At 47.8% G+C, this 27116-nt stretch overlaps 1 protein-coding gene across 1 annotated transcript in view; it reads left to right on the top strand.

Annotated features, from left to right (window-relative positions):
* Csmd2 (CUB and Sushi multiple domains 2) overlaps window positions 1-27116 on the top strand; it is a 574744-nt gene that overhangs the window by 128943 nt on the left and 418685 nt on the right. The window contains exon 3 of the mRNA XM_029476560.1: window positions 4380-4492. Within this exon, the coding sequence (XP_029332420.1) occupies window positions 4380-4492 (113 nt within the window). The remainder of the gene's footprint in view (window positions 1-4379; window positions 4493-27116) is intronic.

Below are 27116 nucleotides of genomic sequence, written 5' to 3'. Positions count from 1 at the left end.
CTTGTGCACTGGATGTATGTGTGTGCACATGTAGATGTGCATGCTCATGCTCAGGCATGCGGAGGCCAGAGGTTGATACCAGGTGTTTTCTTCTATCACTAGCCATGATACCCTTTTACATTTTTTTTAAAAAATATACTATTATATTTTATGTGTGGTGGTGTTTTGCCTGCATGTGTGTCTGTACATCTGGCACAGAAGAGACTGTCACATTCCCTGAAATTGGAGTCACAGACAGTTGGTTGTGAGCAGATAATTGGTTGTGAGCCACCATGTGTATGCTGGGAATTGAACCTGAGTTCTTTCTAAGAGCACCCAATGTTTTTCATTACTGAGCACCTCTCCAGCCTCTTGACATTATTGTACAGATAGGGTCTCACTGAATCTGGAACTCACTGATTGGCTGGACTGGCTGGCCAGCAACCCCCCTAGATCTCTTGCCTCTGCCTCCTTACACTGGAATTATAGACACATCTAGCTGTGTCCAGCTTTTACATGGTGCTGGGGATCTGCATCCAGGTCCTCAAACATGTGCACCAAGCAGTTTATCCACTGACCCATCTCCCAAGCTCTTCCGCCCCTACATCTTTCTGAAACAAGGTCTCTCAGTGGCCCAGGGTTCACTAAGTAGACTAGGATGGCTGGCCGTGAGCCCCAGGGATTCATCTGTCTCTTCCTCCCCATTCCTGGGATTATAAACACATACCATCAGTGCCCAGCCTTTCTCCCCTTTCAACATGGGATCTGAAGATAGAACTCAGGATGCTTGTGCATTGTAGACCCATGCATTACCTCTCTAGCTGTCTCCCCAGCCCCAGGTTTCCCTATTTTGATCATCCTTCAGGGTCTGTGTGTCTGTCATTGACCTTGTCTTCTGGTTTGCAAGCACTCCTTTGGCCACGTACGGTTTGTGTCATCTTCCAGTTTATGTGTTCTCTTTATCCTTTTACCGTTATTGTGTGTGTGTGTGTGTGTGTGTGTGTGTTTGTGTGTGTGTGTGTGTGTGTAGTTCAACCAGTGGATATTTAAGGCCTCTGGGTACCATGCAGTATCTGCAGCTGATCAGTTTCAAGAGAAAGACACCTACTTAAGACTAGCTTGAGACAAAACAGAAAGAAAGAGAAGAGGGGAAGTGAGACTTATGTCATTGGGCACTGAGGAGCACTCTCTCCGAGCAGCTGGAACACAGGCCTTTGTCTTCTGTGCCACTGTTCAGCTCTGTTTATACTTGTATGGTGATAACATTCGCTCAGCTAAGGTATAAGGACTCCTGGCACTCCAGAGCTTATACTTCACTTCATTGATTTAAGGTCCAAAAATGAAAGGCTTTCAGAGTCTATGGCTCATACCAAATGAAAGGACTCAAGGTTGTCACACTAGGGTGATGTCAGCTCTACATTCCTCTCCACTTCTTGAGATCCTCCATGGAAGTGAGAGATGGTGTACCATGGTAGGTCATTCACCCATCTCTGCAGTTTGTGGGAAGCTAAGTACAAACCAGAATTCCATGCTGTGGATGGCTCCCTGGAACAGGGGAGGACAGGAAGAAACAAAAGAAGTTCTCTAAGCTAGTCCTTCCAAGAAGAGCCTTCCTCCTCATGTTGGGCTTCCAATATAAGCCCTCATGATGGACTCATACTATAGGTGGCAAAAAGACTGTGTGTGCATGTACGTGTATGTAGGTGTGTATGTGTGCATGCATACAAAGCTGTGTGTGCATGTATGTGCATATATGTGTGTGCGTATGTGTGTGAGTATGCATGTGTATGCACATGTTTACATGTATGTATTTGTGTTCATGTGTGCATTTGTGTATATTTGTGTGTGCATGTGTGTTGGGAATGTGAATATTGAGTGAGGTATGCACATGTGTACATATATGTGCGTTCATGTATGCATTTCTGTGTGCATGTACACATTTGTGTGTGCATGTATGTTGGGAATGTGAATATGAAGGGAGGCAGGAACGCTTTGTTGGATGTCTTTATGCTTGAAGAGATACATTGGAATATTTTTTCTCACCCATAATCACCTTTTCTTCCCATGCTATAAGTTTATTTTGAGCTAACACTGGTCTTACAAGATTAGGGTGGTGGGAGGTTTAAGAGTTTCATCCAGCATGGGGCTTTTCACAGTTGGTATTGTGCTTTAACTTGTGGGAGCCCAGAGCTCTTCATGGCTCTTTACCTGCCAAGTTGGGACATACCAATGGGAAGTCTTGAGCGATACTGAGTTTCTACAGATAGCCCAGGCTACCTTAAAAAATGAGGATAAAGGTTAACATTGAATTCTCTCCCAGTGCCTTCGTGGGGATGAGAGGAGATAGGGTGAGTCTCAGAAAGTGGATGAAGGGCAACGATGAACAAGAGACTGAGCAATTTCACACCACCTGGGGACGGTTAGGTCTCTGGTGGGAGCTGTCATACCTGGATGTCCAATGGCGGGAAAATGTGTCCTGAATGTGTCCCCTGATGCCCAGTACTCATATATAAATAGATAATGTATGTATGTATGTATGTATGTATCTATGTGTGTATATACATATACATATATATATATACATATATATATATATATATATATATATATATATATATATATATATATATACACATACAACACATACACACTTACACATATATGTAGACCAGGGTGACTCTGAATGTATGATTCTCCTGTCTCAGCTCCTGAGTGCTAGGAATTGTAAGGCAAGTACCACTGTGTGTGTCCACTGTCATATTTTCAGCCTTAGAAGACTTTTTAAATGACTCCATGATAAGGATATATCCTCTGAGGCTCAACTATACTTTTGTTTTTTTACCTTAGTATTTTTTCCCATGTAGATTGAAAACAGCACTCCGTCCCATTAAAAGCACGCCCAGCACGATGCCATTCATGTGACGCTATTTCATGGAATTATGGTCTCACCTGGAGATCCCCGCATCTCTTTGTATGTCAACTGTCAAGAAAGATGACTGTTAGATTGTATTCAGCCCTTTATCTTTTTTGCTTTCTTCTTATATTAATAAGCACTTATTCCTATAAAATGGTAGGCATGCCTTTTAAGAATAAGCAACCATCAGAGACATCTACACCCTGCTCCTAGGAGTCAGGTGAATTTTTCTCAGTATGTGAACAGTCTTGTCTGAGGGCAGCTGTCAGTTGGAAATCCATCATGGATTCCACTCAGGCCTTCAAAGGACCTCAGCCAAAAGGGAAGAAACTAGGAGATGAAACCAAAGTAGGAAGAAAAAATCCCAGCAGCCCAGGAGGCAGGCTTCCTACTCGGGGACCAGGCTATGGCTTTAAGGAGTTGCCCCTCCATTTTTTCTCTGTGTGTCAGAAGACACTGTTTCCTGCCCTTCTGTTGGGGCTCACTTTGCCCTTGAAGTTTTCCCCTATGCCTCCAATTTGGGTTTCTTTCCCATTTCTCTCACTGTTAGTCAGCGTCTTGTTCCTGTGATGATGTGTCTAAAACACTCAAAGGAAACAGATTCTCTTTTCCTTTTTTTTTTGCTCCCAGTTTTGGACATTTTAGTCCATGGACAGTTGCGTTCCTGTTGATGTGGGGCTGGCAGTGGGGCTGCATATTGTGGCTGTAACAAAGCTGTTCACCTTAGGACAGGCAGGAAGCAGAAGGAGAGGGAGAGTTATGGATCAATGGTAGAGTGTTTACCTAACGTGTGAGGCCATGGGGCTGATGGGGGTGGGAATAGAGTCTTAACATCTCTCTTCAAAAAAGCACAACCAGTGACCTAATTTACTTCCACCTCTGTCTTAGTTAGGGTTTCTATTGCTGCAATGAAACACCACGACCAAAAAGCAAGTTGGGGAGAAAAGAGTTTATTTGTCTTACACCCCCACATTGCTGTTCATCATCAAAGAAAGTCAGGATAGGAACTCCAACAGGGGAGGAATCTGGAGGCAGGAGCTGATGCAGAGGCCGTGGAGGGGTGCCGTTCACTGGGTTGCTTTGTTGGCTTGCTCTGTCTGCTTTCTTATAGAAGCCAGGACCACCAGCCCACAGATAGAACCACATACAATGGGCTGGTCCCTCCCCTATCAATCTCTAGTTAAGAAAATACTTCACAGTCGGATCTTATGGAGGCATTTCCTCAACTGAGGTCTCCTCATCTCTGATGACTCTAAATTGTATGTCCTGTTGACATAAGACCAGTCAGTACAACCTCCTGAAGGTTCTTGCACCTCCCAGTAACACCCTGAGGACCAAGGCTTCAACACACTGGCTGTATTCAAACCCAGACACTGCTTGTATTTAGATCCCGCTTGTGCATCTAGAAGGTACTGAATGAATCCTTAAGAGACATGCGGTTTCCCCATGAGGTCATTCCTCTCATTCAAACCTCTTTGTCTTCCAGGCTTACCGGCTTTCAGCTACCAGCCACCATAGTCAGTGCGGCCAGCACCTTGTCCCTGAGCCTCATCAGCGACTATGCAGTCAGTGCCCAGGGCTTCCGTGCCAGCTATGAAGGTAGGTGCCTCCCATTGCAACTGCGGGTATGCTGGGTGCTGTCATAGCCACAGGCAGGTCTGGGTCCTGTCTGCCCAGGACACTAGCTCTGCAGATTCGAGCCTGTGCCTGCCTACTGAGACCAGTTAATAACCAGCAACTCAGTTACTATCGCAGCCTCTCCCTCCCTTCCTGGAACTTACAGATTGCAAAGCACAGCTGCTCTAGTTTATCAAGAGGGCCTGGGGATGTCTTTTCTGCCCTGTTTAACTGGTTTTGGTGTGTGTTTAGGTTTTGAAGTCTGTTCTGTATTGGAGTTAGTTCTATGAGGTAGCTCAGATTGGCTTTGAAAATATGAGAGATGTAAAAGGTGAGTAAGAGAAAATAAACACCAGAGAGCTCAACACAGTGATGGTAGAGTCCAGATCATGTTAGCGGGGGGGAAGAACTCTCCATTTTTCCTTAACAGTGCAGATTGGGGCTTCTTGGCTTGATCTGTACAAATGATTTCCACTTCTCTTGGTCTGTTTAGAGACAGTGTCAGAATTCAAATTAGCACTAATACCTTCAGATTATACACTATTATTATTATTAACTTTATTATGTTAGTTTAGAAGGTGGTTCTTGTACATCTCTGTCATTTCCTTGGGAAATTTACATCTCATTAATAGGTAATTAGGCTGCTCTTGGCTAAGACCTGCACTGCTATTTTGTGTCACGATCATTAATAGGCGTATTTTAAGACTGTTAATGATAATTAATAACACTGATGACATAACACCCCAATAAAGCATGCCAATTACTCCAAAGCTCCTTCCCTCGCCTTTAAAACCTCAGCATGTAAGGGATGAGTTGCTGAATGAAGCTGTAGCAACATGGAAATCGATCCTACCCTTGTCTGGGAAGTCAGGAGTACCCCAGCAAAGAGGGTGAGTTCTCACTACTTGTCCAGAGTGACCCAGCTGGGGCAGGGATGGGGGTACAGTTGATGTAGTAACTGGATCCATTGAGGACTTCTTAGAAGATCTTTGGATTATATGCCCCTGCAATGGCTCCCAACTGTCTTGCACATGCCTTTAACTGAGGGCCTCTGCCTTGACTCCAGCCACCTTAACTGAGGGCTCCTGGTCTGATTGTCGCACCTCAAGTAAGCCCCTAACCTTCACATTACCTGAATGCTCTTGAAAATACACACCTTTGTTGCCTTGCAACTGTGCACCCCTGAGATGCATGTTTAAAACCATGCTCAACTGTTACCCGTACCGTGTCTGGGAGCTCGGCCACCTTGGCTGGGCTTTTACCCTGTCTACACCCAAACAGCCTCTGTGCATCAGGCTCCTTCCTGAGAGAAGCCTCTTTGGAGGCTTCTTTTTATTTCCTTCATTAATATATACTCCATGTACAAAGGGCTGCTGTGTCTCACAAAGGCATTTTCATAGGCATGTATCGTGTACCTGCACGTATTCATCTTCCAGTATCTTCCCTTTTACTGTTAGTCTCTTTCCTTCCAGATCATTCCTGTGAACTTCCATCCTGAGTGTGTATGTGTGTGTGTGTGTGTGTGTGTGTGTAAAATCTAGATTCTACACATGACAGAAAGTGGAGTCTGGGGTATTTTGACATTCTAATCTCCAGTTGCACCCATTTATGTGTGTGTAACATGTGTACACAGCTACATATCAGTATTTGGTGCTCATGCATGTGTGTGCATGCATGTGCAGGTCAAAGGCCAGCCTTGGGTGATCTTTCTCAGGAGCTGTGTACCCTTTTTTTTTTTTTTTTTTTTTTTTTTTGAGTCCATAGGGCTCGCAAAATAGAACATAGGCTGGCCGGCCACAAAGCCCCAGAGAGCAACCTGACTTGACCTCTCCAGCTTTGGAATGAGAAGCATGCTCCCCACGCCTGGCTATGTGTAGGGGTGCTGATGTTGGTCTGGGGCTCAGTCAGGTCTTCATGCCTGCACGGCATGTACTTACCAAGTCACCTTTCCATCAAACCATCCGTTTCCATCGACGTCATTCGCCTTTATGACCCAATAATCTCTATTGCGGATGTATGCCGCCTTTCTTGGTTATGCATGTATTCTTGGGCATCTAGGCTGGTTCCACAGCTCGGATGTAGTAAACAGTGCTACATTAAACACAAATGCTCAAGTGGCTCTGAGGCAGGCTGGCTTGGCCCTTTGGGCAGACTCGCCATGAGTGCCATAGCTGGGTCATATGGTGGCTGTATTTTTAGCTCTTTAGGGAGCTTCCATACTGAGCTTCATAGTGTTTGCCTGAGGGCACTGCATCTCACAAGCAGTGTATGAGGGCTTAGCTTTCCCTCCATTCCCACCAGACGATTGTCGTAAGGTCCTAGGTATCGCTCCCTCCACGGTGTGTAGCTTTGGAGAGATTGCATTTGGGTCCTTGAGTGGGTGACACGAAAGCTGTACTGAGAGTAACAGACACAGGGGTCCAAGCTTGACCCTAGGTCCTCATGGTGTCCCCATTCATCACTCCTTCTGAGTGTCTATCGAAGCCCAGACCCTCATAAGACCTTATGAAACACCTACACCATTGGCCCTTGGCACACTACTCTATCCCACACATGTTCGTCAGGGGGGTCCCAGGTACTTTCACAATCATGCCATGACTCCCAGATTCTAGAGGAGCACTCCTTCCAGCCTGGGAAGCCCCAACCATCAGGGCCCTCTCATGCTCTCCAGCCTAGTATCACCCGCGCCATTTCCAAATGGCACCAGGGCGCTGTTCTCAGTGGCTCCTCTTGGCGGGCATCCAAGCTGCCTGTCAGCTATCAAAGCAAGTCTGATCCTCCTGCCCCCCCATCCCCACCCCCGCACCCTCTTCCCCCAGGGTGTGGAAAGCGAAGATAAGGAACTGAACTGCAGCTGGGATTTGAGAGGAAGGTGAAGGTAGGTGAAGTGTCAGCCGCCACTTCAAGGCAGAGATCAAATGGCGCTGCTTCTCAATCTCCTAGAGGAGAAGGGCGCTCCCTGTATAATCCTCCGGGACAGGAGTGTGGGCGGAGTGTGGACCAGAGGGAAAGGGATCAGTGGGTATTAAGCACTGACTGTATGCCAGGATCAGTGTGTATTAAGCACTGACTGTATGCCAGGCACTTTACATACATTTTCTCCTCTAATCTCCCACGACAACTTTGCAGCCAGGCTTGGCTATCTCCATCTTACAGATGTAACCAGCTAAGCCAAGACAGGGTGAGGATGGGCGCGGGCGCAGCTTAAGGGGACTTGATGGCCAAGGGTTTTAATGACACTCTTCTGTCACAAAAATCTTACACGTTGAGTCCTGAAAAACTCTTTGAGTAAAGGAGAAGCTAAATAAAGCCTGTGTCTCAGGTAAGAGGATTGGGGCTAAGACAGACAGACAGGAGGACACACAAAGGCTGCCATGGATTCAGTATCCCTCCTGGATGACCTGAGCTACCTCAGAGAGTCATCAAGGGGACTCTAGAGTACAGTGAGGGTCACCAGAAAAATTAAAGTTGATACCACACGCTGAAATAATTGTCCATGTTGGTATATTCTAGGGTTTTTTTTTTAACTAAAACCTTGTGTGTATTCATGTGTGTGCAGGTGCACACATGTGTGGATGCAGTTGCATGTGGCACCCAGAAGGCATATGTTCCTTCGGGAGCCATTCACCTTGTTTTATGAAGGGGAGTCTCTCACCGCTCAGGATTATCACCAGTCCAGGTCCTTTCATGATCATACCATGATTCCCAGGTTCTAGAGGAGCACCACCCCCTTCCAGCCTAGGAGGCTCCCACCATCAGGGCTCTCTCATGTTCTCCAGCCTCTGGCTGCCTAGAGAGCTCCACAGAACCACCAATCCACCATCTCTGCCTTCACAGCCCTGGAATTCAAAGCGTGTGCCACCACACCTGGCTTTTTGTTTTTAACCAGAATTCTAGGGATCAAATTCAGGTCTTTATGTTTACAAAACAAGTATTCTCCAACCGAGTCAGACTTCCCACTCCTAGACCAAAAAAAACCAAAAAAAAAAAAAAACCAAAAAAAAAATTTATTTTTCCATCTAAAATTCAAATTTTATTTAACAGTCCGTATTTTATTTCGCTTCCTCTAGACCCTTCATTTCCAGCCCCAGATCTGAACGTGATCCCCAGGAATCCTCCTTCTGTCTTCCCTGTTCCTCCTTCCGGCTCTGTCCCTGTTCTGCTCTGCCCATGTCCAGGTCCAGCTCCCCTGGGTCATTCCAGCGGTGTTGACACCACTTCCCACGCAGACGCACACAGGTGATCGTCTGTGGATGCGATTCTGTAATCTGGCTAATGAGGTTAGCCTGTTCATAAAAGGCAGCCCTCCTCCGTTCTTCCTAATATCCATTAGAAAGGGAGCCACGAGGGTTTGCACACACCACTATTGTTAACCAGTCATCTCCTGCTCACATTTAGATGAAGAACACCCGTGTTTACTCAACTTAAGGCCTCATCTAATTATCTTAAGATAAATTCCTGGAAGGCCAATTGCTCGGCCAAAGAGGCTGCAGACTTTCCATTCTGATGCCCAGTTTCAGAGCACTCGGAAAGATTAGACCCACGCACGCTTGCAGCAGCAGGGCCTGTTCGGCTCAGGCCCACTTCCCCCTCACCCTGCCTACCCTGAGTGCTAGTGAGGTTTAAATCAGTTTCATTGATTCAAATGGGCGGAAAATGAAATCTCATTTGTGGTGACAATTTGCATCTCTTTGATGATGGGGAAGGTGGAACACCTGTCAGCACTTACTGGCCATTTGTGGATCATTTGCTAAATTGTCTGTCCCAGTTTTTGCTTACCTCTCCATTGGGGCTGTTAGTATGTTTCTTATCTCCTTTGCATATTAAGGATATTAATGTGGTGGCTTCCCTTTTGATGTGTAGCAGTTTTAATTTATATGTCACTAATTTAAAATTTTAATTAAGAAAAAAAACCTCTTTTTTTTTTTTTTGGTAACATCTATTTTGGGTGCTGTGCACCGAAAGACCTTTTCCATGCCAAGATCAAATAAATATTCACGGAAAAGTTTGTCTTATTGTATGTGTATGCATAAGCATGCATGCACGTGTATGTGTGTACACACACACACACACACACACGTGCGTGTGCGCGAGGGCATGAGTATGTAGGCGCACATGTATACACCCAAAGGTTAACCCTGAGTATTCTTCCTCAGTATCTGCCTTGTGCGTTTTGGAGACAGAGTGTTTCACTAGCATGAGATAGTTTGGCCAGCCAGTGTGAACTCCAGGGGTCCTTCTGTTTAGCATCACCAGAGCTGGGATTCCAAGCACACATTAAAAATGCAGCTTTCTCCATGGGTTCTGGGGATCAAACTTTGGTCTTTGTACTTGGCCAACTGAGGCCACTTCCCAAGCCTTCGTTCTGAACTTCTGTATTACTTTTGCTTTTTATTTCATACTCCCCTGGAGATGAGTGACATTTGTCTTGGAGTCTGTGACTCCCTCCTTGTGTGACAGTGATGGTCTCTGTGCCAGTCTCTGAAGCCTGGATCTTTCTCAGTGTGACCCAGAGCACCCTCTCCCAAGATGCCTCTGGCCTTGCTGCCCCCTAAATACCACTTCATTCTCCCACCTCAGGACCCACATTTCCCAGAATTCTCCACAAGGCTCTCAAGGATGGCCTGAGGGCATCTGTGTCTCTTCTAAACTGAGCACTGTGTGTGTAAGCACATCAGACATTTCAGTGAGGAACCAGGCAGGTGCGTTCCTGCAATCCCCTGCACCCTGGGAACTGAGGCAGGAGGATGTTCAAGTTTAAGGCTTGCCTGGACTACAGAGTGAATTCCAGGTCATCCTGGGCAACTTAGCAAATAAAAAAAGATAAAGCACTCAGTAGTATAGCAAATGCCTAGGAGGTGGAAAGGCCCTGAGGCTCAATCCCTAGTAGGGCAGAAGGAGAGAAACGAAGAAAGGCAGTTAGCCACAAATCCAGGCTAGCTCAGCATGGCCCCTTTGCTTAAACCCCTGTAGACACTCTGATATTTGGGGTTACAAGTCCCTCTGAGGACTGCGGCTGGGACAGTTAGATCTAGTCAACAGTGGCAATCCTCCAGAAGGCATTTCTTTGTTTAGGTCAGCGTAACTGGTCTTGGCTGCTCCCCATCCAAGTGGAGGGCAGTGGGTGGGTATAGACCTAAGGACCCAGACCTGTGCTACCCCATCTGTGACCTCCACCTGGAAGCTGGGAGGGTGAAGAACACTTAGCTTTGCAAGCTCTCCGGCAACCACATGGGAAAGGTGGCACCATGCAAGCGTTAAGAGCTTGGGCTTACAGTTTTGGATACCTGGACTCCTATGCCTCCTGGCCCTTCACTTGGACAATGGATTCATTTCTCTGGATTACAGCCACGTATGTCTATTATGAGAGGAGTGTTTATTTAAAGGTATCTTTGCATGTATGTATGTATGTATGTATGTATGATATGTGTATATGTGGGTGTTCGAGTGTGTTTGCATGTGTGTGTGTTCATGTGTGTGAGTGCATGTGCATGGGTCAAGGTCAGGGGACAACCTCGGGTATTAGGCCTCACCGTCCACTTTGTTGAGACAATGTCTTTTTGACTGCTGCATACACCAGGCTGTGCAGCCTCCAGGGTCCACTGTTTTCCCTTCTGTTTTCACCTCTCTTCTCCTGTAGGAGACTGGAATTACAGCTATCTACTGCAGCATCCACCTATTGTGTGGGTTCTGGGGATCTGATCGAGGGTCACACTTGTGGGACAGGTGCTTGACCTGCTGAGCCATCTCCCAAGCTTCACATGGAGCCATCTAAGCTGAGGATCTGGAAGGTCTCAAAGTGCCAAATCTGTTAAGTACCAAACCGACACTATGCACTGAAATTCCACACCTGGTGTCGTCGGACAGGTCACTGTCAAAGCTCAGATACTCCAAAAATATTGCATACGATTAATTACCTTCAGACGCTGGGTAACAGGTTGTACATGGAGGTTCCCTCCACATGGTGTCTTCTAGGTATACGGAAGTATTCCCAAACCTAAAAAACAACTAAAATTTGAAAACATTTTTTTCTCTCCAGACATTTTAGATAAAGAACACTTATCTTTGTAGAGCTACCATGATAGTTAAGGAAACGCAATGGTCACAAAAGACACGTGGCACAGGATCTGACACATTTGTCAGGTCTCAGTCACCGTCAGCGCACTGACTAAGCCACCCTCATCCTGACCTAACCTTGGCTGACATTATCCAGAAGACAGAAGAATTATGCCAACATCACAGAACCCAGTCCCACCCTTACCCTGGTTTCCCACCCCAGAGGTTATATCAAACCCTTAAGCTGTTTTCATGAAGAAATCCTCAATCCAGCTGTTCTACTCTGAAAGCATGACTGTCTTCTCTGGAGAAGCAGTGGAGTGGTGTCAGCATCCAGGGCCTGTAGCCCCACCTGGAAGCTTGCCCACTGGCCCAGGATGTAGTCTGCTCCCTATTGTCTACAATCCTGGAGCCAGCGAGGTCAAGGCCAGCACAGAAGTGTCAATGGGGCATCTGTTTGCATTATTTGATGCTAGCTTTTGAGCCAAGGCTCTTACCATAAGTACATCAATCCCTAGAAGTTTGGAGCTATAGGGAGACAGGGAGGCTGACACACACACACACACACACACACACACACACACACACACACCAACACAACCCTTTCTCATACAACTAGTTCATAAAGTTCACAGATGCTCTGTGGATCCCATAATACCACACTTCCCTTGAGAATCTGAGCCCCGAGGGGCTGACAGCAACTAGAACTGGTGGTAGATGGTCAAGCATTAATTGAACAACAGTAGTTTGCAGCCTTTGATTCTTCCCCTGGATTCTTAGTTTTATAGTCACAGCGTGCAGTTCGCCCCTGGGCCCTCTGCATCCTCCCGAAGTGGGTGGGTGAGGACGGAATGCTGTTCCACAAGAGATCCCAGCAGGGTGTGTTTCTGCTCCTGCGGGGTGTGGGCTGGTCAGCTATGGCACCTCTGCCTTTTGAAACTGGGATCTTTGGAGATGGTGGTCTTCTGAAAGGAAGGAAGGGGATGGCGTGTGCGTTTGGGTCTCCTGGAGATGGGGAGGTTGAAGGTGCTGTGATTGTGCTACTGAACTCATGAGAAAGCTAGGCTGCAGAGCGGGAGAGCCCAGGACATTAGAGCCCAAATCCCTCCACTTTACTTCCTTCCTGCAATTAGATAACCGATTTCCTTCCCCAGGGGCTCCTGTCTCTCAGACAATTTCCTGGTCCTGAAAGAGACTCCAGTTCTGGGGCATTATCCAGATACCTTGAAATTGGGCTAATGGAGGCCATTTGGTACCGTATGGATATGCATTCTGAATATGCAATTTGGCTCCATTCAGGTCACTCTGGACCGGAGCAGCAGGACGCAGGCTCCCGAGGGGCGGAGGTGACCACTTCCTCAGCACAAGGAGGCCAGTGTGCACTTTTAAAGCTCCTGACTCCACTCCCCATGGCTCTGCCTTGAGAGCCGAAACATTCCTCCTTTTAATCAGAGCTTCAGATTAGCAAATTAATACACAAGAGATATGACCTTTGAGACAAATCGTGCGGCACTTCTCCCCAGGTTGGGGGTTGGGATGGTTTTCTTAGCATGTTCTCCGTGAGCCCAAGGCAGTTCACCATGTGCTGTGCTGACCCCCACTTGGTGTAGCTCTTGTGATACGGTGGTAGCCCTAGCCGCATCTTGGTCATGTCTATGTTGTTCTGTAAAGGGGTAAGAGGGGCTGGCGCTGAGGGAGGTCGCATATGCTGATGGTGGCATTGTGTGCCATGCTGGGCCCCTCCTCTCATCCATCCACTCAGCAAGGCTTCCTGCCCCAGACAGCCTCCCAGAGGGCTTTGAGGTACACAGACGCAGAAGCAGCTCTTCTTTTTGTGCAGTGCTGGGGAACTGAGAAAACTGGGGTGGGTAAAGAATGGGGACCCCAGACTTAGCTAGATGTGGCTCACAGATTTCCCTCCTAACCACAGGAGACAGCTGAGTCTGTGACTCTTGTGCACAGCATATTTGCAGAGCAGAGGTGATAAAGCCCTTTTCTGTGGGGTGTAATGAGGATTCATAATTGATGCATGAGTGCTAAGTCACCACTCAGAAAGTACCACGTTGGAGAACCTGCACCCATACCTGACTAGTTCCACGGGGATCCAGGTTACCTAGACTATGACCTGTCTCTTCTGTGTGCCTTCCAGCAGGATCCTAAATCTCTCAGATCCTCCCATGGAACTTGGGGAACCACCCCTTCCTTTGGTGGGGGGGTGGGGGATGTGACAAGCCGTGAGAAGCACTTAACCTGCTGTTTGACCTACAGCAGTCTTCCCAGTCAAAGGAAGCTACAGCAACAGGTTGTGGTGTGCTTCATGAGTGGAAAAAAAAATACCTTTTCTTTTGTTAAAAACCTTTGGCCAGCCTTGTGGCTCTTCAAAGACCAGGACTGTTATGTCACCTACTTTCTGTTGCCCCTGCTGTCATCACTCCTTAGCACACAGCTGGGGCCCTGCTGTAGCAGCTAGCTCCTGCCTCTCCTGACCTAGATCCTTGTGTGTCTGGGCACTCCGTGCTCTCGTGCAGATTGGCCCCATGAGTACGTGGCTCAGTGGCTGGAGTACAAGCTGAGCAGTAGTCGCCTTCATCTCCTTTCCACTGTGAGCACACTGCTGCAGTGCTGAGCAGGAATAGCCCAAGCAGCAACCTTGCTCTGAGCCTTACCTGGCTGTCAGTCAAAGCCTGGAGCCTTGGCCTCCCTTCCTTCCTTCCTCCTCCAGCCACTGACAAGCCTTTGGATAGAGCAGACTGTCTCCCCACTCACTCTTCCGTCATGCCAAGTCCCCTCTCCTGACTCCCCCCCAACTCCCCCACTCTCTGCTTAATTCCAATCCAGAAGACTGCCTCTTTACCCAAGAAGCCCCACCCCCACTCACCTGTATGATATCTTGGTTCCACAAACCACGTTCTTAGTTTTGGGGTCCTGGCTCTTTGCTGTCTCCATTCCCAGGCCACCAATAGCCAGAAGCTTTGGAGAGCACCATGGTCGGAGCTCAGGGACTGGGGGGGAAAGTGAGCACCACCTCTCCCCTCCCCCAGCTCCCAGCCACGTGACCTTTAGCAACTCATCTAGTCTCCCTTGACTCTTCTGTTACAGATGGACCATGACTGTAGTTAAGTCTACTCCGTAGGCTTGTTGGCCATCAGGTGTTCCTCACAGGGGCTATCACGGACTAAACTCTGCAAGAACAAATGTGTGTACCCATCCAGGGTCTGACATACAGCACACAGCAACTTCTCAGGAATTGTGAGTCCTCAAATGGATGAGTTTATAGTCAGGGCAGCTGAGGAGACAACGCCAGCAAGTCAAGACACAGGAAAGCCATAAGGCCCCTTAGTTATCAAAGACATGTAGGTCACAACAGCCCCAGGGCTGGGCATATGGCAGGGCTGGGTATGTGGCTCAGTTGGTAGAGCACTTGCTTAGCACCGAGTTTCATACCTAGCACCTCCAAAGTGTGTGTGTGGGAATTTTAAGTCGCATCGTATCCCTCTAAAACTACATTGACCCCCAAACTTTTGAGAGTCAGGTCAATACTGGAACAGCTGCATAAAAAGGGGGACACAGTGGCCCTGGTGCTGGTGGTGATGTAAATGAGTCCTTTGGGACCAAGACCTGACAACCATATATCAAGAGTCACAAAGTGCTCAAGGCAGTTGACCCAGTAATCTCCCTCCTGGGATGAAATCCTACAGAAATAATTCAGCAACAGAAGAAAGTTCTGTGCACGAGAGTCTTGGTCTCAGCATTATTTATAATGATGAAGAATTGGAAACTGTAAAAACGTCTAACAATTGGGGAACGGCTGGGAAAGTTATAGCATCTCTGCCTAATGGATTTACATGGCCATTTAAAAGTATAATGACATGACCGAGAAATGCAGGGCGATGTTTAGGATATGCTTTTCAGTGACAAAGTGGAGCGCAGAGCTCCATTGTATTTATCACAGCCATGTGAGGAAGCCCTCTAGGAACGGGCAGAGTGAAGGCATAAAGGAAGACCATTGACAAGGAAGGCAGTGAGCCTGGGGGAAGGGATTTGAAGATGGTGTATCCAATGTATATGGATGGTGTGCTTGCATGTGTGTATAGACAACATGTGTGTGCAGTACCCAAAGAGGCCAGAAGAGGGCATCAGATTCCCTCTGGGACTGGAGTTACAGATGCTTGTGAGCTGCCAGGTGGGTGCTAGGAATTAAACTTGGGTCCTCTGGAACCACAGCCAGTGTTTTAACCCCTGAGCCATTTCTACAGCACTCCCACCCCCATTCTTGGTGCTGCTTTGATGTTACCTGCATGGTTAATGGTGCCTGGAGATAGCCCACAGTCAGAACAGAAGCCAAGATCAAATGCAACAGCTAGGAAGTCCTCACGGGTAAGAAAACTGCACAGACGTCTCCTTGCCAATGCCTGTAACAAGAGCCAAAGTCATGTGGCTCTGTTAATAGTATTATAGACTCCAGGTCTTGTAGAGATAAATTACCCAGAAGGAAATTCACTTGATAAAGCCCTGATAAGAATCAAGGTGCCTCAGAAGGTCCTGGGCCCTATATCCAGCATAGGACCCTAAGTTGATCAGGTATTTGGGAGAAATAAATGAGAAAAGTAGTAACCAAAGAAGAGAGAGAGAGAGAGAGAGAGAGAGAGAGAGAGAGAGAGAGAGTAGTGATAGGGATCTGGAGGTGGCAGACGAGTCTGTCACGTAGAAAACCAACATTTGCTTTGGGCAGATCTAGAGAACAGGGTCATGTCCAATGGAAAGGCATGCGAAGCTTGGTCTCGTACTGGAAGTGTCTATGTAGTTCCAGCTTCTTGGGAGGCGGGGGCAGGCACATCTCAAGGTCAAGGCCTGGTTATACTACAGAGTGTGTTCAGATAACCTGGGTATTTTCGTTTCGTCTCAAAAATACAAAAAGATCTGGGGAGGTGGCTCGGTGTTGGGGTGCTTGGCCTAGTATCTGTCAGTTAGAATAACCAACTAGTGAGGCAGTGAGTTCCCCATCTCTGGAGGTGATCAAGCAGATATTTGGTTGGTCAAGGTCTGCTGGGGAAGCCACTGGCATACATCTCAGACTGCTGTGTATTCTGTAGTTTGTCATCACTACCACTATTGGTTTTAAGATGTGCTGTCGTTCTTTGTACCACTAATAAATAAAATCTCTACCAATTAAATGATAGCTTAGCTTTGAAGATAAGACTCACCCTGAATTAATCAATTATTAATTAGTTAATTAATTAATCTATCTATTTATTTTGCTATTTTATTGTGGGGAAGAAATCAACACAGAAGAATGGGACACTAAAGGGATGCTCTTCCAGGGGGCTGGCAGTTTCAGTACAATGATGTGCATGGATACACAGCGTGTTGGGAATGCTCCATACATGAGCAGATGTCCTCTGTGGCCTCACTGATTCTATCAGCCTCAGTTTCCCATTCGTAAATTGGAGATGCACTAAGACAGGCAGGCCCTGTAGAGTTCTCCCTGGGACTAGGAAGCAGTATGAGACAGCAAGTTAGCCATGTCATTGTCAAGCTCAGCCTGCAGCCATGTCACCAAGGTGTCCCAGCACGGGAGAGCACTGAGACTCCCTGGGGTGGACTACAGTGGCTGGATCCTAAAGGAAGACTATGAGTCAGGGAAGGGCTGAGGGCATGCAAGAGGGATGTGAAAGGCTCCCTCCTTAGCCAGGGTAAGGGCAGGAGTAGGGTGTGGGTAGGTGAGCCTGTGGGCATGGAGGGTGCTCCCTCTGCCAACAGAGCACTGACACCTGGCTCTTGGAGGCCAAGAAAATGACACCATCAGGCTTTTCACAGCTTTGCCACCGTTCCGGGTGAGCAAGAAATGGCTGGTGGATTTCCACATGGCTTGAAAACCTCTCAGTGATCCAGTAAGGTGGGGAGACGTGAACACTGGTGGGAGGTGCTTCCTAGGAGTAAAATCCAAAAGATTAAGGGTTTTTGATCAATAGGAAGGGATCAGAAATCAAAGGTGTGCCCCCAGGAGGGCCACCACAGCTTCAGGGAGGCCACCACAGAGACTAGAGCATGCTGGGAGAAGGCTGTGCAGGCGCTGTGTCTGGTCTCCCAGAAGAGGGCACAGAGCAGTACACAACCCAGTCAGCAGAGCAGAATAATGGACCCCACCTAATACCTGGGAATTCCACTTTGGCCAGTCACTCAAGAGGAGCAGGAATCACCATGGTGGAATGCGCCCCCTCCTCCCCACCCTCCTGACTCAGCAGGATGTGGGGATTAAGTCTGAAGTTAGGGTGAGCCATAGAGAAGGGGTGGTTGGGCACTCCTCCTGACACGTTGGAGTCCTAAGAGAAGAGGTGGGCCCTGTGCCCTGGCTGTAGTTTTGAGCTGCTGTACCATGGCTGGATCTAAAGCAAGAAAGGGCGTAGAGAAAAGCAGAGGTTGGGGGAGGGGCAGCAAAGTCCTGAGGGAGGGTGGTGTGGGCTGAGGAGGAGGCAGGACCCCTTCTTCAAAGCAGGTTGCTAGTGGCAACCTGTGTGTTTGGGGATGAGAGGGCTGGCTGAGAAACCCAGGTAGTCATATCAGTCATCCTCAGGTAGGCCAAAGAGAGAAGAGCAGTAAGGACTTGAACCAATCATTCGTTCTTTCTTTTATGCATTCATTCACAGTGAATGAATACCACTGGCTACCTACAAGGCATTCAAAGGGCACCAGAAAAGCTTGTGAGCAGTGTGGGTCCTGCCCAAGCTGCCAGTCTACTAAAACAGATAACCACACATTTAAATATAAATAAATATTTAACAAGTAAATGAAGATATGAATATGCAAATGTCTTAGTGCTCCACTTTTATTCTTTTTTTTTTTTTTTTTTTTTTTTTTTTTTTTTTTTGGTTTTTCGAAACAGGGTTTCTCTGTATAGCCCTGGCTGTCCTGGAACTCACTTTGTAGACTGGCCTCGAACTCAGAAATCTGCCTGCCTCTGCCTCCTGAGTGCTGGGATTAAAGGCGTGCACCACCACACCCGGCTTCCACTTTTATTCTTATTAAGATTCATCTTTGTTAGAGGCTGCCCGTCTACGTGGTGAGACAGGACAGCCATTCGATGCTGACTGTTTTCTGGTGAGTTCTTCAAAGACGGTAGGACAGGGCTTGATCCCTGTGGCTGACCACCAGAGATGGACCTCAGGTAGTCAAAGTCCACTGACATCACTGACAGAACCCAGGCCATTTTCTTAGCGTTTTAGCCTGGCATTTCTTCACCTTGACTCTCAGGGGCTTCTGCCCTGCCACCGTGCTTTGGATGACAGGAGGCAATATGGCACCACTGAAGCATGGGTATTTGGAACCAGTGCGAGGGTGGGGAATAACTTTTGAAACCGATGCTTGCTGGATCTTCCTCCTTGGCAATGGAAGGCTGAGCATGGGCAACGTGGAAAGAGATGTGTGTGAGACACTAAACAGCATGTGCAGCTGTGGGCTTTGTTTCTTTTCTCCCTCCCTCTCTCCCTCCCTCCTTCTTTCCCTCTCTGCCTCCTCCTCTTCTTCATCTCTCCTCTCTGTCTTTCCCTCCTTCCCTCTCTCCCTCCCTCTTCTCCATCCCTCCCTCTATCTCTCCCTCGTGTGTGTGTGTGTGTGTGTGTGTGTGTGTGTGTGTGTGTATACATGGTTTTTCATTGACCTGAAACTTGCCAGTTCTACTGGGTTGATTGGCCAGCAAGCCTCAGCCATCTTCTGCCTCTCCCTGCCAGAGCTGGTATTACAGGTGTTCCCAAGATAGGCATTCCCTGCCATGCCCAGATTGCTTTCCTGGATTCCGGGGACTAAACTCAGGTCCTCCCGTCTGTACAAGCTCTTTACTCTCTGAGCCATCCTTTAGTGGCATGTCACCCACAGAGCTTGGCTCTGGCCCTACAGATACAGAAAAGCTGGGCTCACGTGGTCTATGCACACTCGGATGGAGTCCCACAAACTAACCTCAATGCATTCATTATGTGCCTCACAAGGAAAGCAGGTTAGGTGGTATCCTTAGGAGGTATCTGTGGGTGAGCAGTTTCAGGCTGGAAACAGCTAGGAGGAAGGAGCTACACCCACTGGTTAACCACACTTAAACACTCACATGCAGACAGAGGAGGAAGCTTTGCCGATTCCAAGCCTGACCCATATGAGGAAGGCTTTGACAATTTCCTAGGGGTCTGAAGGCATCGCTCCTTGACATGGCTGCACTCTTGTCAACCAAACACATTCAATCAGGATGTCACCTGCTCTTTACACGTTCCCTCAGGCCTCCCTTGGTTTCCAACACCTCCTTCCCTTGTCTTCCCTTTAACAAATTATGGCACACATTCATGGTGGGCAGTGGAGGAGGAATTACAAAGTCACAAGAGTGAAACATTAAAGCCATCTGTTTTCTGACCCCCTGTATAGCTACAACTCATATATGGTTCTTCCACGCATCTGTGCATAAAATTAGAAATTCACATGTACATATGTATATATAAAACACTTCCATATATTTATAGTATTTATATTACTGTAATTATTTAAGCAGTCCCCTGTGTTTAAAATTTAGTTTGTTTCCACATTTTCCCTGATAGATAATGCTTCAATGAAAAATTTCTATACATAAATCATTGAGTTGCATCTGATTATTTCCTTAGCATAAATGCATACAGGCACGACAATTTCAAAGACTTTTGGAATGTGGTTTTCAAATTGCTTTCCCAAAAGATTAATGTTCTTCCCAGCAATATCTAAACATTTTCCCCTACACTCCCAGCACCACATAGTGACATCTTTGAACAAGGGTATAACAATTTGCGAAGGGGGGGGAGAGGTAGGAAGGTCTTCACTCGCAGGGGTCAGAAGAGGCCTGGTCAGACATGGGGTGGGGGTGGGGTTGAACCATTCAAGCCTCTGTGGGAAATCCAGCAGAAGTGTCACACTAGAGCACAGCCCCGATTCATATTTTATTCACTGAGCATATACCAGAGTGCTCCCTGAGAGCTGAGGGTGTGCTTCCTATGGTCCAGGGAGTCCTCCCTAAAGACTGAATGAGAACTTCTGCAGTGCCAAAAGAGTGCTCCTTGAACGCTGAAGCAAGTACTCACTGAGGACTGAAACAATGCTTCCCGGGACCAAGGAGTGCTCCCCGGGGACTTGGTGACTGCTTCTTAAGGTTTGAGTTCTCTCTAAGAGCCAAGTGAATGTTCCGCAGAGGACAGGGTGGGGGGGTGGGGGGTGGAGGGAGGTGTCACTCAAACACTGAATGAGTGCTTCCTGTGGACCAAGAAGATGCTTCGGGTGGTCTCGCCACAAAGGGCATCTCCATGACACCAAGGTCCAGTCTGAATCTCCGGAGCATCTGTGTCCCAGAGAGAACTGGGGAGCCTCAGGCTGCACAGGACATTTTCCTCATTAGCATCTTGGATGGGATTCTGGGCTTTGATTCTGGTGTCATCTTTTAGCTTCTGCATGGTAAAGCTCCCACATGCTTTAGTAGGTCATAGGGCCTGCCTCTTTGTGAACTAGGTGCGGAGCCTCTGGAAGCAGGGAGTTGACTGTCTGGCCATGGTAGAAGCCATCAGGCACGTGACTGAAATTCAGTGTCTGTGCTGATGGACAGTATTTACCTTTCTCAACGACACCCCCTTATTCCTTGGGAATAATTGTTCTTCTGACTTGGGGTCAACTTGGGGTGCTTCTGTATCCCTCATGTTACCCGTGGTCTCTATCTGGATCAAGCCTTCCTAGGTTCTTGGTGTCTTGCTCAAAGAATTGAAAAAATAAACACAAAGAGATTTTATTTGGATGCAAAACAAAGGCCCAGAATTTATCCACTTGCAAGTAGGCAGTGGGCTCTCAGTGGGATATTTTTCAAGATCCTCTGGTCGCTGTCTGGGGCTTTCTTTTGGGAGTGCAGGAGGAGGTGGTTGCTAAGGGTGGAGTGTAAGTGCTTTTCTGTTTTGATGGATAAGCCTTTGTTATGTAAGGCTTTGTTCACTGCCCATGCCTTTTCCCATGATGCATCTGATTGTAATCACATGCACACCCAGTCACACACAGACATTAGATGATAAACAAAAGTGGTTGGAGAGAGAGCTCAGTGGTTAAGAGCACTTTTAGCTCTCTCAGAGGACCTGGGTTTGGTTCCCAGCACCCACCTGGAGATACAGCGCCCCCTCCTGTCTTCTGTGGGCACTGCATGAACGTGCTGCAGGGGAACTCAGGAAGGCACTCATGCAACACACTTTTTTTTTTCCTCTCTCTCTCTCTTTTAAGATGGCAAATAGGCCCTGTTCTCTAAAAGTTCAGAGTTCACGGTTCACCTTACTGTGCTTGCATTCAAAGCCAGGGCAACCTGGATTGGAACACTGATCCTGTCTCTGCAGCGGGCTTCAGAATATGCTTGACCACAAATGTGGAGGTGCTGGCCTGGAGAAATGGTTCCGTGATGAGGAACACAGGCTGCTCTTGCAGAGGACCTACATTTGGTTTCCAGCACACATACGCTGGCACAAAGCCATGCATAACTCCAGTTCCTAGGTATCTGACCATCTCTTCTGGAGGCCACAAGCATCAGGCACAAGGACACAGATAGGCACATAGGGAAGACCAAAACAAAACAAAACCAAGAAACACTCATTAAAAAAAAATCCCTTTAAAAAACAATAGTTGCTATGGTTTGTAGGGAGTTGTGGGTAGGAATGACTGATTGCCACACCTAGATCCACTAGAATAACTTGGTGATGTCTACGTGAGTCACATTAAGAGAGCAGAGATCACTTAGTGATGTCTGCCTTCATCTGAAAGAGAACATTGGTGGTATGCGTGTTACTTTTTCCATCCTTGATCTCAAATGTCACAGAAGACATCACTGGATTGGCAGAAGGGGCAGTGTAGGTCCCCAGAGCAGTATGCACGATCTATGCTCGTCTCCAGTCACAGGGTGATTTAGTCTAAGGTGTCAGAGGAGAAGTACCACCCACAGGAGAAGCAATCCTGAGCTCACCAGACCATTGGAGTCCCAGTCTATGGGGGCCAGACTCAGAGAAAATTCTGGTGTCAGGGGAGCTGTGGCTCCAGTTGAGGAAATGGAGGCACAAAGCCAAGGCCCTGCTGGACTGACTCACTGAGGTGGAAGGCTGCAGTCCAGAGGACAGGACCCTCCTGGTTCAGGGTACCAGGCCTGTGAGCTCTGCCTTCTAAATTCCAGCACTCTTGATTCAGGAGCACTGAAAGAGCCTGGGTGACAGGGGCAACAGGGGCTGCATGGGCTACACCTGCTCCTGAAGGAATCACAGATCTGCTGTATAGGGAGACAGGAGACACCCCAGCCATGAGGTGTGAGGAGTGTGAGCACGTGTGCAAGCACTGTGTGTGTGCATGTGCACATGTGTGCATGTGCAAGCTGTGAGTGTGTACATGTGCACATGTGTGTGCAAGCTGTGCATGTGTGCATATGTATGCACATGTGTGTGCACAAGTGTGTGCACATGTGTGATCGTGCCTGCATGAATGTATGTGTGCATGTGCAACCTGTGCATGTGTGCTCCATAGAACAACTTCAGTTGTCATCTCTCAGCTTTTGCTGGTTTGTTTGTTTGTTTTTTGTTTGTTTGGAGGCAGGGTCTTTACTGGCCTGGAAGCCCCCAAGTAGTCTAGACTAGCTGACCAGTAAGCCCCCTGTCTCCACATCTCCGATGCTGGGATTACAAGAGCTGGCCACTGTGCCTGGCTATCTTGTGTAGGTTCTGGGGATCAAAGCCAGATCCATTTGCTTTTATACAGCAAGCCCTTTAAGGGCTGAGTTATCTACCCAGCCTCTCTTGGAGGCCTTTTGGCATCACTGCTTCTCTCAGACCAAACCCTCTCCTAAAACTTGGGCACTTCTTATTTCGTTTCAGAGGTGACCTCATAAAACACCCAAGCAGCTATGAGCACCCCCCTGCCACCAGCCAGGCAGGACTCTCACCCTCTCTCTGTCTCTTGGCTGAGACAGGGAAGGTCTCCCAGGCAGACATGCGTTGTCTGGTTCTATTTCTACTTGGGTATTTCTCCATTTCACATCTAATTGGCCTCCCTATTGAGAGATCATTTTCCCTGCTCGGGGACGCAGCTCAGGATTCTCAGCATCAGTATGAACATCCATCGACGGCAGATAGTAGGAGATGGTACCCCGCTGCAGTCTTTCTGTGGCTACCGCTGTCAGAGGCGATCAGCAAATGACCCATGAATGACAGCAAGCCCTGGCCTGCCCCTCCCAACCCTGAAAGGATTGAGGGTGTCCATGGTAATCTCTCCCAGAACATCATGTTCCATGGCATAGGGGACAGTTGGAGCTGATCAATTGGATGAAATTATGATGGCATTTGAAGAGGCCGCAGGAGGACCTGGACCCTACTTCGCACCATCTGCTCCTCCAAGACTCCCTGGGGGAAACCCATTCCTCCCTGATTTCAATATGCGCTTCCTGCCCTCCCAGATCTTTGATGGATTAACCCTTGAGATATTGAAATGTCTTATAATCAACAACTATAGCCTGGGTTCCACTGCTTTTTTTTTTTTCTCCTTGCAGAAAAGCTCTAATTAAATTGACAGCACGTGTCATTATTGAAAGTGTGCTCAAATCAAGGAAATATGGTAGATACTCAAAGAATGAGGCTGGCAAGGAAACCCTTGATTACCAGATAAAGCTGGGGCTCCCAGTGCTCCAAAGAGCTGGCGGGGTTCCAGGGAAAATGTCGTTATCCTCCTTCTGTGACAGCTCTTCGTGGTGCATGAGAAAAAAAGCTACCACAAAGGCATATGGGCGAGAGAGAGACTCTATTAACTTAGTGTCAAGTGTAAGCGGTTTCAGGAATAGCTGTATCCAGCATCTCTCCCTTGTCCACCCCATAGCTTTACCCTGTCCTTCTTATTTGCCCACAAGGAGGTTCCTGGGATCTTTGGCTTATGTGATCCTAGAAAAAAAAAAAAAGGATAAAAATTGCACTTAATCCAATATTATGATTCCAAAGTCATGGCAAACCTGGTATTGGCCACGACTTTGGAATCATGAAACCACCTCAGAGAAAATCACAGGGGACTGGGAGGGAACAAGACAATATAGTGGTTAGAATGTGGAATGTCTGCTAAAGGCTCACATGCTTGGAACATGTGCTCTCTAACTGCAGCACTGTTGTACAATCTTTGGGGATGGAGGTGGGGCTCATGGATGTGGGTCCCAGGGAGTACAGAGTTCATCAGTTATAGACCATCCCTGCCTCTAGCCTGAGCCTCTTGCTTTCTGGTTGGCAGCCATGTGCCTTTGGCTCCCACAAGCTCCCACCCTAGCTCCCACTCTTCCTCCACCACGGTGGACTGTATCCCCAACCCATGAGTCAGAACACACCCTCCTACCCTAAGTTGTCTGCCTTAGGTACTAAGATCTGTGTGTAGCGATGAGAAAACAGCTAATGCAATTGTCCCATCTGATAATTACATGTGGCAAGAAAGGAGGGAGGGTATTGTGGTTTGGTGGAAAACACGTGCAGAACCGCATGAGATTGGGACGAGGCTGTTCTTCATTGGAGACTGCAAGACAAATGCTGAAGAAATAAAAGCAAGAGCTGTGCACTTTGGACTGGCCTTCAGGACGGTCTGAGAACCAGTCTCCACCAGATGTTGACCACTCCTGCCAGCACTGAAGTGTGCAGGTGTGTGAGACCCCTCCCCCCTTCCATGAGGTACTGGATCTGGGTATATTCCCATAGAGGGAGCTTAAACCAGGTTTGCCAGGCAGAGGAGGGGCCAGATCTTCCCACCAAGAAGAAGATAAGCAGGATGCTGCGGCCAGTGCCTGGCACTCGGCACCCAATCAATAAATGGGAGCTCTTATGATTGCCCATTAGGGATCATCCCTCAGCGCCGGCAGTCAGGGCATGATGGATGCAGGCTGGGTTTGTGTAATGGAGATTATTTATTAGTTACCTCGTAAGAAGCAATGACAGTAAGGCACAAGACCACGCTCCTGCAGAGGAGTCTTAGCTCATAGAAATCAAAAGCCTGTTTTGCCTCTGGGAACCCAGAGTGCTTGTTCTCCGAGATTAATCCAGTGCTGCTGGCGAGAAGGGGTTGCGGTTCCCACGGACCTTGGCACAGCTTCTAGTAGCTCCAGTCGCTATGTACCCAGGACCTGGGCACTGGGGGAAGGGGAGAGAAAAGGGAGCTGGGAGGGGGGCAGGAAGAGTTGGGGAACATCCTCCAGCCCTGACTGACTTCTTTACTTTTCCTGTCTCAGAGCAAAGTCACAGAGGTGACAGTCTATTCTTAAAGGCTGGAGGAAGCAGCCGCCCGTCCCCATTCCCTGCCTCCCCTGGAATGCTCTTAGCCCTCTTATGTGGCCCTCTGCAAAGGCCTGGACCCTGAGCAACTACTGCAGACTTACCGCCTAGACACATAATGTAGTTTGTTAGGTTGTGGTTGCCGGGAGCAGATGGTGCAAGAGTGTATTTGTGCAATGGTGCTCATTTAGGGCTTGAGAATGGCTGCCAAATCCCCGTGCGTGCGATCAGGCCCTTTGCTAATTATTTGTTTAATAACACCTCCGCCTGACAACTGTTGAAGACCTAAAGACAACAATCAGGGAATCAGGGAACTCTTCCCCAAAGAACATGGGGGAAATTTAAATTTATGTGTTGCCTAGAAGGCAGCATGCAAATCACTTGTAATTAGCATGCAAGAGACTTGATGGCCACTCTGAATATTAACATTTGCTAAGTACTGGCATCGACCTGGCCCACTCCGATTCTTATCTGACTTGCTCCTCACAGCTGCTCTCTGAAGTAGCTGCTGTGAACTTTTATTGTCCCCATTTGACAGATGAAGAAAGTGAGGCACAAGAGAACACTAGATGAATGTGTTGGTTAATTTCCCTGTTGATTGTGACCGACACCTTGTAAAGGATGGGTTCATTTGGGCTGCTAGTTCAGAAGATGCAGTTCACCATGGCTGGGAAAGTGTGATGGCTGAAGAGGCTTGGTAATCTGTGGTAACAACCATGTATAGCTGCCATTGCTCTCAGGATACCAACAAGGAAGCAGAGAGCTTGGGCCAGAAGCAGAGCTAGCCTATAGCCCTCAGAGAGGCTTAACCCCAGTGTCTTCTCTCCTCCAGCTAGGTCTCTGTCTTCATTACTTTTATATTACTCTGATAAAATACCCCAACAAAGACAACTTAGGGAGGAAAGGTTTATTTTAGCTCACAGAGGTTATAGGCCATTGCTGCAGGGAAGTCACAGACTTTGTGGATTGGGGGCAGTCCCTCGGGTCACATGGCATCTGCAGTCAAGAAGCAGAGAGATGAATGTGGGCTGGAATTCAACTCCCTTTCTCCACTCACACAGGTCAGGACCCCATCTAGGGAATGGTGCCGCCCACGGTGGGCAAGTCTTCCCATTCTAGTTAATGCAGTCACCATAATTCCCACAGGCATGCCCAGGGCCCTGTCTCTCAGGTGGATCTAGATCCTGTCAAGCTAACAATTAACACCAGCCATCACTGTTACCCACCACAAAGAATCCCAGTTCCCCAAA

The sequence above is a fragment of the Mus caroli genome, unplaced genomic scaffold (assembly GCF_978045245.1).
Source record: "Mus caroli unplaced genomic scaffold, Mus_caroli_1 scaffold_6, whole genome shotgun sequence".
NCBI classification, from domain to species: domain Eukaryota; kingdom Metazoa; phylum Chordata; class Mammalia; order Rodentia; family Muridae; genus Mus; species Mus caroli.
This window is presented reverse-complemented; position numbering and strand designations above follow the sequence as displayed.